The 12,067-nt window shown below is 40.6% G+C and overlaps 1 protein-coding gene across 1 annotated transcript; it reads right to left on the minus strand.

Annotated features, from left to right (window-relative positions):
• Window positions 1-2,126: 2,126 nt before the first annotated feature.
• lamp1a (lysosomal associated membrane protein 1a) lies at window positions 2,127-10,821 on the minus strand. The gene is made up of 9 exons (XM_082527257.1): window positions 10,441-10,821; window positions 6,074-6,180; window positions 5,768-5,987; window positions 4,729-4,890; window positions 4,450-4,643; window positions 4,196-4,321; window positions 4,039-4,102; window positions 3,773-3,940; window positions 2,127-3,144 (listed from the first exon to the last, which is right to left on the minus strand). The coding sequence occupies exons 1-9, from the start codon at window positions 10,490-10,492 to the stop codon at window positions 3,005-3,007; spliced, it is 1,233 nt and encodes a 410-aa protein (XP_082383383.1). The 5' UTR covers window positions 10,493-10,821; the 3' UTR covers window positions 2,127-3,004.
• Window positions 10,822-12,067: the final 1,246 nt, after the last annotated feature.

Here is a 12,067-nt window from a genome sequence, read left to right on the forward strand (position 1 = left end):
TATACAGTGATTGTTCAATTAAATAGAAAGTTGACATTCAATACTGGTACAATGTTGTAATATAGTATGAATAAGTGATTAATCTAAGGTGTTGCAGTACAGTAAGTTAAAGGGGTGGATTTCCCCCCCCCCTCCCCCACAATTGTGTTCAGGGGTCTCTTTAACAGTTAAACAGTTTAAGTTCTAGTTTGACTGATTAGAGTTGGTTCAATATGTTCTTGAGTAAAATTGTGGATAATGAAAAGTATCATCATAACGAACCAGTCTGTAATACAACAAAAATCTCTCAGCTGAATATTTAACATACACCTGAGTAACCAGCTTTGAGTTAAAAATAATAATTAAAGCTGCAAGCAGCGTTATGAGGGCCCTCGCACCCCGGCGTGTCGAGCCATGCCCAACTTCGAAAACCAGCACGTCCGATCTCATGTCACATTGATGGAATTCATGCATTCAACCACCAGCTAACATTTAATCTCATTCTACCACGATTATAGTCGTCCCACTAGGTGGCGCTCTAACCATTACTGACAAATGGCATACCAAACATTTCCGACCTCAAGTCTCATCAAATCTGCGACCTTTGGGAGAGATTGGACATTGTGTTTTTGAGTGACAGCAGATTACTGCTCTTTGGCGAGTGATTGAAACTCCACGTGTCGCCATGACCACCCCGTTTCCCGGAACGTAAAAAGCTTCGCAATTTAACATCACAGAGGTCTTTAGATTCGACACACAAGAGATAGCTTCAATCTGACGAAATCCCTTGGAGGAGTTCGTTAAAGTACGGTGCCTGAAAAGAGGGGAAAATGGCACCAAAATTACACATTAATTTTAAAATGGCTGACTTCCTGTTGGATTTGGGATATTGCTCCAAGAGACTTTTTGTACATCTTGATATCTTCCATAAGCTTACAAGGTCTCAGACTCATAGATAAAACACAGAGCAGGGGCTGTGGTTTTGAAATTTTGTAGGGGGCGCTGTGTAACCATTTTGCGCTATTCAATGAAAATGATCACATAAAAACAAAGCTTTCATCACATTGGAGGTGTGGGCCAAATTTCAAGCCTCTATAAACTTTCCAAGCCCCACAAAAGCCACTTCATCTTTCACGGTGAACTGCGCAGCCACCAGGGTGCGCAGTTCACCGTGGTGGCTGCGCAGCCACCACGGTGCGCCGTTCAGTTTAAAATCTGGTACTAATCCGACTGGATTTCATGGAGTTATACTAATTTGTTTCTTCATGGCGAGACATCAAAGTTCGCCATGCTGCTGAGGTCACACCCTTTTGTGAAAAGTCAGTTTTCACTGTACCCCAAGAACTGCTTATGGCTTTCCTGGCGAAATTTGAGGCTGCAGATGTCACCCATCATTATACTGTACCCCAAAGTGTAAAACATGACATTTCCTGTTCCCACTAGGTGGCACTCTCCCTGATGTCAAATATGGCAGTTGAAATATGTTCAGGGGTGAAGCCTTATATGTGTGGTCTTTGGTCCAGATCGGACAATGACAGAATGAGAGGCAATAAGATTTTCATGGCGAGTCATCAAAATTCGCCGTGGCGCCACGGCCTCGCTGTATCGCGAAAACTCAAAAGCTCCGCAATTTAACATGGCCCAAGTGTGTAGTTGACACTGACCAAAGATGAAGCTTATACGACCAAATCCCAAGGAGGAGTTCGAAAAAGTTCGAGGCATGGAAACGGCGAAATTAGAGCCAAAATGTCACCTTCACGTCTAAATGGCGGACTTCCTGTTGGGATTGCGTCAATGGGCCCACTGACTTTTTGTTCGTCTTGGCATGGTACAGATGTGTGCCATATTTCATACATGTAGCTCAAACGATGTGGTCGTAGGGCTGCATTTAACAAGGCATAGGTGGCGCTCTAGAGCCATTTCCCAGTGCTCATATGTAAAACCATTAAAATACAAAAAAAAAAAAAAAATTTTCAGACCTGGCAGTGTGCAAAATTTCATGAGTTTGACCATGTTTAGGCCCTCAAAAGGCCCTTGTTTTGCCTGAATAATAATAAGAAACTGAGCAGATACAATAGGGCCTTCGCACTCTCGGTGCTCGGGCCCTAATAATAATAATAATAATAATAATAAGCAGCACATCACTCTACAGTAGGAATAGAATTTATTATACAATACAAAAGATCAAACTCAGTACTCTATTAAGAAATTAATTTTTTACATTTTTTTGGGGAGGGGGTGAAAAGCAAGACTGGAAGTCAGCCATGCAGCTGTTAACACGTCTATTGAATACATTCTGATTTTGTTGACCAAGTCTATGTACAGCTTCAGGGGGCACATCATTTACATTAAAGTAGGAATCCACACTTTATTGGCACAACTATCAGACTGCATTTGATTAGCTGCATTAACTGCAGTGCACTGATGGGATAGGCTTTGTTTCATCTGAGGAGGAATATTACTATAGGTGGCAGGGGAGAGGAGAAAAAAAAAAAAAGAAAAAAAAAAAAGAAAAAAAACCCCCACACACACACACACACACACACACCTCAAACAAAAAACACTGCAAGCACACAGAGCCTTCTCCTAAGAGTTGCCAGGATTATCTTATGCTCAGGAAGGAGAAAATACACCTGTGAGCATGTTTAGGTAGTTGATGGGATTCCCTCTGCCTCTTCAACTGGAAGATTCTTTATAAATAATTACACAGCTAAAAAGACAAACAGCAGTTCAAGAAAATACAATCAAGCTCCTAGAACACGAAACAAGAGCAGACCATTAATGGTTAACATGCTGCAGCAAATTCAAACTCTCTCAAACTTTGAGTCACCTCACGTTTTGTCAAGATGCATCTAAAGTTAGCAGTTTAATCATAATCTACAGAAAAAGTGAAAAATATTCCGCAGATATGCACACTTCCATTCACTCAGGTTCATGCCCATAGAGTCATCCATCACCGAGTAACACCCTTTGGTTCATCCCTTCACCAATCAGCCTGTATGGTTCAAGTCTAATGAAGGGTTGCTCAGATGGCCTGGTAACCAGCATGGCTCCTCCTCTTGCCTATTAGATAGGCAACAAGGGTGATCAGCACCAGACCAGCCAGAGCTGCTCCAACAATGATGGGGATAATCATCTGGTTCTGGTCCATCTGACACTCCTCAGCTATAGACAAACAGGTAGAGCAGAATGTTACGCTGTGCAAACAAAATGACAGTTTTTCCTTTAACACCACTGTGCTATATGGATTTAGCACGTGAATGTTCCAGCTGGTCTGGTAAACTGCATTTCAGACTTATCATTTTAGTACAGGGTAAGGCTTCATTTCATCTCCATCTCTGATTATTCATTCTGAAACAAGTTATGGATGTGTTCAACTGTCACCAGCAGCATCAGATTTCTTTTTGAATGCAAACCAATTCAAAAACTTTTTGCATGTAAAGAATATGGCAAAGTTCACCTTTTTGAATCAAGTTACAAAAACAAACTTGTCTCAAAGTTTTTTAAATTTTGTTGTTTGTTTTTATTTTTTTTATTTGCAGGGTTGTTCATGGTCATAATAAACAGTTGCTGACCACTATCAGGCTACACAAATGCTCCAGCTGCTAGAAACAAAGGCTTCAGATATCCAATCTCAAAATGTTTGATCCAACTATTAAGTGTGCATCTGCCCTCCACACATCTTCAGCCAGTGTGGAGAATCTCGTTCAGCACAATTTTCACAATGAAAATAGGTAAAAACTGAGGAATGACGTGTAATGTCAGATGAACAACATGCTTAATTCATTCATACCTGTAGCAAACCGGCCACTCTTGACACCGAAGGGCTGGACTTGGAGATCGAATGTGTTGAGAGAAAAGCTCGGTGTCACAAACAGAGTCTGCTCTGCACTGCACATGTAGGAGTAGCCCAGCGTACTGCGCAGGTAGTTCAGACTGTTGTTACTCATGGAAAAGTTAGCTGAGTAGAGAAAGTTAATTTTATTCAGCTTCAAAAAGTCAAGGGGGAAAATAAAAAAAACAAAAACTAAATGCATGTTGTTCATAAGAGGTACTTACCACTGTCTGACCAATTTGCAAGCAGTGTTACCCCACTCAGATGGTACTTGTTGGTTGTGGAGTTCTGTGGACCAAAGGAAGAGCTGAGCAGTTTTGTAAAAATAACTAATGTAACATTAACAAAAAATAAATAAAAAAATAATAGGGTTAAATTTACCAGAGTGAAGTTGAAGGTGAGAATAGTAGATTGCATCTGTGTCAAAACCAGTGTAGCACTGCTGGCTCCACATAATCCCGTTGAGTTTGTCACATTAGGATTGAGGTTTAATACATCCTGGATAGTCTGGCCAAAGAGGAAAAAACACAAAACCCAAGATACACTTTGTTTCAAGTTTGTTTTATTTCTATTGACAACTGGTTAAACATTTGCTGTTTTTGGGGAGAATGGCTACGCTTGAAGCTGTAGTTTACCTTATTCTGAGATGTGTAGGAAACATTGAGCTGCAGCCCCATTTTAGCCAGGAGACATATGGTGTCATTGGTGTCCTTCACAGTGTAATTGCCCTGCTGAGGTGTTCCTGGAGGGGTCTGAGTTGGAACTGCTGTTGTACTGACAGTGGTAGGTGAAGGTGTTGTGCTGGTTTGATCTGCAAAACATACGGTCTCTGCGAACAGAGAAATAATACTGTGAACATGAAACCGTTCAAACTTAAAACCACTCAAAAGTAAAAATCTTTAACATCCACCTACCATTTCGACTCAGCTCATTCCCTGGCATGTATGCCTCCAGCCTCATGTCAGTGAAATTAACATTTGCGGTGGCAACTGTAATAACTGTAGGGCTCGCACATTTGTAGGTGGTGTTGACTTTCGCTTCAATCCCAACAGAGGCAGACACCAGAGTGACCACACCTACAACAGAGTAGGTAGAAATCACCACAACAGTACCTTGAATACCATTCTGTTGTTTATACTGACATTTCAGTCCAAGTCCTCCTTCAGTTTTCCCAAACAATCTTGAGGCACTGCTAAAAGTTACAAAGCACTCAAATTTAAAATAATCAGTGTGGCCATCCTCACAACTGTTATAAAAAAAAAAAAAAAAGCTCATCCAGGCATTCATAAGAGAAGAGCTACAAGTTAGCTAGCTGACATCTGAAGACGATCCCTCTAAACCCCGACTTTGAGGTAAAGGTCACACATTCAAACACGTTTTTTAGTAGATGCACTTAGTGTCATTTTGAAGCACCTATGTCACTTCATTCTCACATTCAAACTTTGGGGTCCAAGTTGCCCACCCACCTGGGTCACGCATCAGCCTTTTATTGCCGATTAGGAATAACAATTAGATACCTCAGACCTGCACTATGAAGAAGGACCTAACCAAGTGTCAGTCATCCAGGACATTGTCATTTTAAGAACTTGAAAATAAGCATAATTTTTAACATTTCCCACCTTGCAAACTTCTTGAAATGTCTCCCCCCAAAATAAGAAACCCTCCAGATTTTTTGTTCAACATAAACAACCAAATAAATTCCTAAATGAAATTTATGTGCAACACTGAAATGTCTAGTTATACATGTAGCATCCCATCTTTATGCTACACTATTAAGAACAGAATTCTGACATTTTTTAAAACCACAAAATATGGTAAATGGCCTGTATTTGTATAGTGCTTTACTAGTCCCCAAGGACCCCAAAGCGCTTTACACAGTCTGTCATCCACCCATTCACACACAGGTAATATATTCAGATCTATCACATTATTCAGGACAATGCATGGTCTCACCGGAGGTGGTCGCATTGGGGAAGACTGAAGTGTCGCTTAGGTTGTACTGCAGAGTCAGGCTAGAAACCTGATACAGGGTTCCATTGGTTGAGAAGTTCAGCCCAAGAGTGTAGCCAGATCCAAATACTGCCACCAGCCTGGCGGAGCTGCCATCTTTGCCACATGTGCTGTTTGCTGTATCCACTGTGGTAGAGTTGGGCAGAAAGACCTGCACTGTTCTCTGAGGACACAACAAGTGATACAACAAATAAATAACCGGACACACAGAAATGAAGCGGTAGTAGGTGAGCAAACATCTGTACATACGTTGGCATGGGTAGTGTTGTATATAATGGAGAATGACGCAGACAGATCAGCTTTAATGCAGGTGGTGTTGCTCTCCTTCACCTCAAGAGTAACTGCATCGATACAACCTGGATATGATAGACAATAAGAAGTAATAAACTGTTTAAATCAAAATCATTCAACCATTTAAAACTGCATCTTTAGGCAGAAAAAAGAAGAAAGAAAAAAAAAAAGTGGCAACAAGTCTCATCGAGTGATAAATCCAAGTCTGAAATGTTTTGGTTTCACAGACTTTCAGGGGTGTTACAGTCAGTGTCTACATGTTTGCAGGCTTCAATAAGATCCCAGAACCCCATTTTAAAGAAAGGCATAGCTTTAGATATTTACATAGTAATTAGATTACATGCTGAATTGTGCATTGTCATTTACAACACAGAAAACCCACAGTCAAACTGTAAGCACTGATATACTCATTAGCTCAGAATATGATCCAGATGATCCAGTTTAGAGTCTGACCCCTAGGTTTGCTATGATACCAAAATAAACGGATTTATTTAAAACCCACACTTACACCATGTGCATATTCTTTCTCAGTCTTTAACTTGACCTTGTTAGATAAAGGGTAATTAACAGTGATAATCGTACAGCGCAGCCTCTGTTACAAGACGGCATGGCCTACATTTACCTTGTTAAACAAAAGAAAAAAAAAAACAAAAAAAAAAAAACAACAAGTTAACAGAAACCACCACTAGAGGTCTGCAGACTGCTAAAGCCAAGCACGCATGACCACAAACCCAGAAGCATTTCAAAAGACAGCACTCAGTGAATACTGTGCAGAAGGCTTTTTGTGACCGAGGTCCACTTAACAATAATCCTAAAGGCTGATAAACTGATTTTATGACAGCCGTATAATGATCAGAGTCCACCTATGGGATTAACAGCCTGTTGAAAATTCAAAACATCTGTGGGTCATGATATAAAAAGGGAAGACGCACAACATTTATATGACCTGTGTCACTTATCAGCCATGTTGACCTTAGCGATGAACTGTTGAGCCAAATTATCTCCTTTGCCTTCATAACAGATGGTCCCATGTATCCTTTGCTAAAGTAATGAAGCAAGCACTATCTGTAGGTTCTCAGTAATCCAGGTCATTTTCTGTGTTTGTGTTGAAGGCAAGCAGACTCCTTTCAGTTGCTTTAAGACCTCTACAGGGTAAACACCGAGAACGCATCAGCTTTTATAATTGATGCTTTCAGCTGAGGTGAAATCTCTTCAGAACCTTAAAAAAAAAAAAAAAGTCTGCAGCTACCTTCAACATTAACATTAAGAGAATTCAAACAACTTATTATGCCTGTCAGACACACCCAGGTCACTTGGCAACCTTCCCAAACAAAATCTGACTCATGCACTTGTTAATGTTAACTACTGAAATTAAAACTTCAACTAAATGCCCAAATAGCTGCCAAAAGATGTTTGAGGTGGCTACAGAGACCTGATTTTTTTTTTTTTTTTTTTAAATAACATTAACTTAGACAAAACCCATCTGACCTAATGTTGCCAATCCAGTTATACAGAAAACTCAGCCTACTTTCACACTGGCAAAACACACGTGGGCTATTAATACCTTCATCCTCTGGAACCTTCTACCCACTGCTACATGTTTCACTGTGTGTCAGATGGTGGCTATAAATTTCAAACACATTGTTATCTACAGTAAACACTTGTATCCAATCCAACAAATCAAATCCTTTAAATATAATGCAATACTAGGGTTCTCCCACTTGCGTCACACTTCCCATAAAGTCAATAGAGAAGCTGATGTGCTCTGGGTTGAGTTTGACTGCTTTATTTAAATTCAGAGAGGGACAGTTTGACTTTATCAAGTTCTGTCTGGCGTTCTCAGAATATGCGGGAACAATAAAATGAGAAATGCCATCAACAGAACAAACATGCTGGTGAGTTAGCAGGGAAAAAAAAAAAAAAAAAAAAAAAGAAGAAGAGGATGATGCCACACTGAAAAAGTTCTGTGCATTTCAGGAATTTATTTGCTAGGGGGCAGATTTAACCAGCCTTTGGCCTCATCCCACTGCAAATTTCATCATTCATTTAATAGTGCACTGACTGCTCTTCCTTCCTCCATTTGATCTGAACATAAAGACCACTGTGCTTCAGCCCTGTTGGTGGTCTTCGTCAATCACACCCACTCCTTTCTTGCTGAAACTTAACCCCATGTCCCCCCTTTGTTGACCCTGCAAACATACTGCAGACTGTTTAGACACTGCAATCCAGTGAGCTGCAGACACTGTGTGCACAGACAGGATGAAGCATATCAAAAAAAAAAAAAAAAAAAAAGTATAAAACACTGACCCTGTTTTGTAATACAGATTCAAAACTGAACCCCCCAGTTAGGTTTTATTTTAAAGCAATGTCAGTAATGTAGTTTTATATTACAGAGTGAGGATGGCAACAACTCGAGCTAAAACTGTGCTGGCCTGTTTCCCTGTGTCAGCAGCAGCCAGGTGCCTGTGTTTGCAACACAAAGCAAGCATGGCAGTCATGTGAAGCTCTCAAATGACACAACAATGAGGCTGAGCTGCAGCTCACCAACATTTAAAAAAAAAAAAAAGAAAATAAAAAGAAAAAAAAAGGAAAGAAAAAGATTACTAAATCTTCAGACTTTTCGGGCAACTGTGGTTTGGTTTCACAAATGACTCAGTGTGAAACTGGAACTTAAATAAAATGCTTTTGGGTACCTACTAACCCAATTTTACACTATAAAAAGAATTAATCAGGAAGCTGTAATCGCACTGAATCAGAGACATTCTACCTTTATGTTACAAAAGACTTCAGGCAGTTATTGGAAACGAAGGCCATTTTGTACTGAAAACTCAAAGTTTGATTTCTTGGTTCCAGTCTTTCGGAAGGGGGGGGGGGGGGGAACAAACACCACGACTGATCTGCGTGCATCAAGACTTGACAAACAGACAATAGGAAAATCCATAAGTCTTTGTTAATTGGAAAATATCTAATATTTTTTGCCACATTAAGCATAAAAACTGTGCTCCGTTTGCAGTCACACCCATAAAAGCCAGGAAAAACCCTGGTATGCACCATTCCATTTACATTATGTAAATGTAGCCTTGATAAAAGAGAAGTAGAAGGCTCTGCTGCACAACTGAGCAAGAGGACAAGTCTCTAGTTTGATAAGCTGCAAATAACACCCATAAAACACCATCCTCAGCCACCCAGCTAAAGGTGTGGTGACTAAAATTTACTCGTTTTGTTTAAATGTTTGACAGTCTTAAAGTTTTGTTTTTCCCCTTTTAAAACCAGCTGAGGTCAAAGAAACAAGGCTGATGTTCTAGAAACTCAGTAATCCATACTTTCAGCTTCTTTAATCACTACAGTAGCCAACAGCTGTCCCATCACCCACAGGAGGCTGTTTTTATCATTTTTAGCCTTTAACAAAGAAAGTGTGCACACAGGAACATCATGCCATGAGGAAAAACTGTTTTAAAAAAATAGTCTTATGTAAATTATCCTCCCGAGTTGTTGATGTTTTAATTACGTTATGAGTTTGACATTTATGGATATTAAATACAATGCAATTTGTAGTCCATGCGAAGGCACCGGTGTTGTGCCAAAAAGTGATTGTCTGCCAAAAAGTGATTTCCGGTATTTGCCAAAAACTGATTGCTCGTATTTAAACTGCTATAAGTAACTTGATGGCCTATAATATGTGAAACATATGTCAAATGCATCCCTCATGGATGACACAAAGTCATATTGAGCCACAAACAACATTCGTGTAACAAGGTAGAAGCCGCAATCAGTTTTTGGCAGCGACTTTTATAGAACCTTTATTTATGCAGTTAAAAAAAAATCTCATTAACATTAAAAATGTCTTTTGTAAGAGTAAGACAGCAGAAATGGCAGCAAATATTACAATAGTTCAGTAAAAATATTGTAAGTGGGGGAAAAGGACCGGATTGGTTATAATGTGAGTACAATAACACAGAGTTATAAAGATACTTGAAAAAACAGATAATCTTTTAATTCTATATATAACCCCTTTGTAAACGCTGTTCACCGAAGTCTATTTACCAACATACGTAAAGATATTACACATAAAAAATACACGGAAACATTGGAAATCACTTTTTGGCAGGCAATCACTTTTTGGCACAACACCGGCAAGCACTAACAACCTGAACGGCGGGGGGGCGGACCTTAAACCTTTTTGGCTAGAACGGTTAAACGGCCCGGGCCGGTAACGCACCGACAGTTTTTGCACCTGACAACTAAACCTACCGCAGGTTGCTCGCGCTTACACAGTTTGGTCCAACAGTAGCTTCTCAAGAGGGGGAAAAAAAAAACGAACTCACCTAGGACCACAAACCAGACGACGAGTCCGGCCGTAGCGTGGGACACTTTCATTTTCAAGCAGAGCAAGAAGCACTTTTTCACCCTTGCGGAAAGCACGAACAAGCCCGGAGAGATAAGTGGTGCTGAGCCGCGGCGGCGGCTGCTGTTGTTGTTGCTGTTGCTGTTAACACAGGTGGGTCTACACGGCCACACTTGACTCCGCAGTTGCTCCCGTTCACGTGTGTCTGCTGTGTGAAGGAGGGTAGTCGAGGCTTTTTATTGTCCCTAAACTGCGTCCAGCTGGGGCTAAAGGACCAATTAAACAGAGTCGAGCGTCGGTCACAGGCGTACAGTCTGATTGCGCCTCATCTCATCATGTGAACTGTTAGCCTTTAGAACCCCAGTCACGTGAGACCGCCCCTCCCGCTTCCTCTGTGAACTCGGCTCGGCCATCTCCGCCAAACAACGAAGGCTGCACATTTGCGCTGCTATCCAAGTGGCAACAGCATTTCATTCTGTATACCTGCATGGCAAAATATGATTGTTCTAGCCCCACATTTACTGCCGGGTAGGATTTGTCAGCAGGATGTTAATAGACGCCTAATGAGAAAACTAGGGCGCAATAAAAATGACTTCTCACAGCACTGTCATACGCAGGGCTCATTAATTAAAATGCTACTGGCTGGAGAAATAAAATGATGGGATATTTTGACTTCCGGGTTCTCCTTTTCTGTTCCCAATTCATTAAAGAACATTTTAAACCACTTATGGAATTTTAGATTTTCGTTATACCATCTGTGCGAACTACAGCACAGTGAACTGTATATTTTTTTATATGAGGGTGTAGCACGTGAAAGGCGCCTCCACTCTATGCCGTGCACTCTGCTAAGTGCGTGTTGTGGGCAGTCAGCTGACACCTTCAATTCACGAGGGCATGCAAAACCCTAGAAGGAACTCAGAGGGCCCTGCTACATTTTAGTGTACAGTTCAGCCATCCTTCTTTAACAAGGGACCCACCTTTTTTTCTTTCTTTTTTTTGCCTTAAATGAGACTATAGTATCAGTCAGCCAGCCATTAACCCCTATATTTCTATGAAAAAAGCAATATCAAGGGAATGGTGAAAGGACAGTGCTATTAGTACAGCCTACAAATCCTGAACCAGAATGTATATTTGGCTCTCTTTAAAGCACTTTAGGTCAAATTCTGTTGTTTAAATGTGCTATATAAATTAAATAGACATGACTTTCCCCACAATATGTGCTACCTGTTTATTCTTTGCCTCTCTGAAAGAACTGTGACAGTGGGCTCTCTCTCTGCTGAGGGTTTATGTCATCCTCTCAGTTTCATGTCTCTGTCACTCTCCACTGGCTTTTGGTTTGGTGTAGATATTGGTTTAAAATCTTCTTTAAAATTGCTAATCTACTCCCTGTTCTCCAAACTGGATCCTTAGGTCCACAGACAGAGGTCTTCTGGTGATTCCACATACCCATCTGAAAACTAAGGAAGGCTGTGCATTCTAAACCTTAGTGCCAAAACTGTGGAACCGCTTATCTCTCTCTCTTTCCACCCATGACTCTACAGCATCCTTAAAGTAAAAAAAAGAAAGAACAAAAAAGCTGAAAACCCATCTATTCTGACAGGGATGTC

This window comes from Aulonocara stuartgranti, assembly GCF_965226115.1.
Source record: "Aulonocara stuartgranti genome assembly, chromosome: 1".
NCBI classification, from domain to species: domain Eukaryota; kingdom Metazoa; phylum Chordata; class Actinopteri; order Cichliformes; family Cichlidae; genus Aulonocara; species Aulonocara stuartgranti.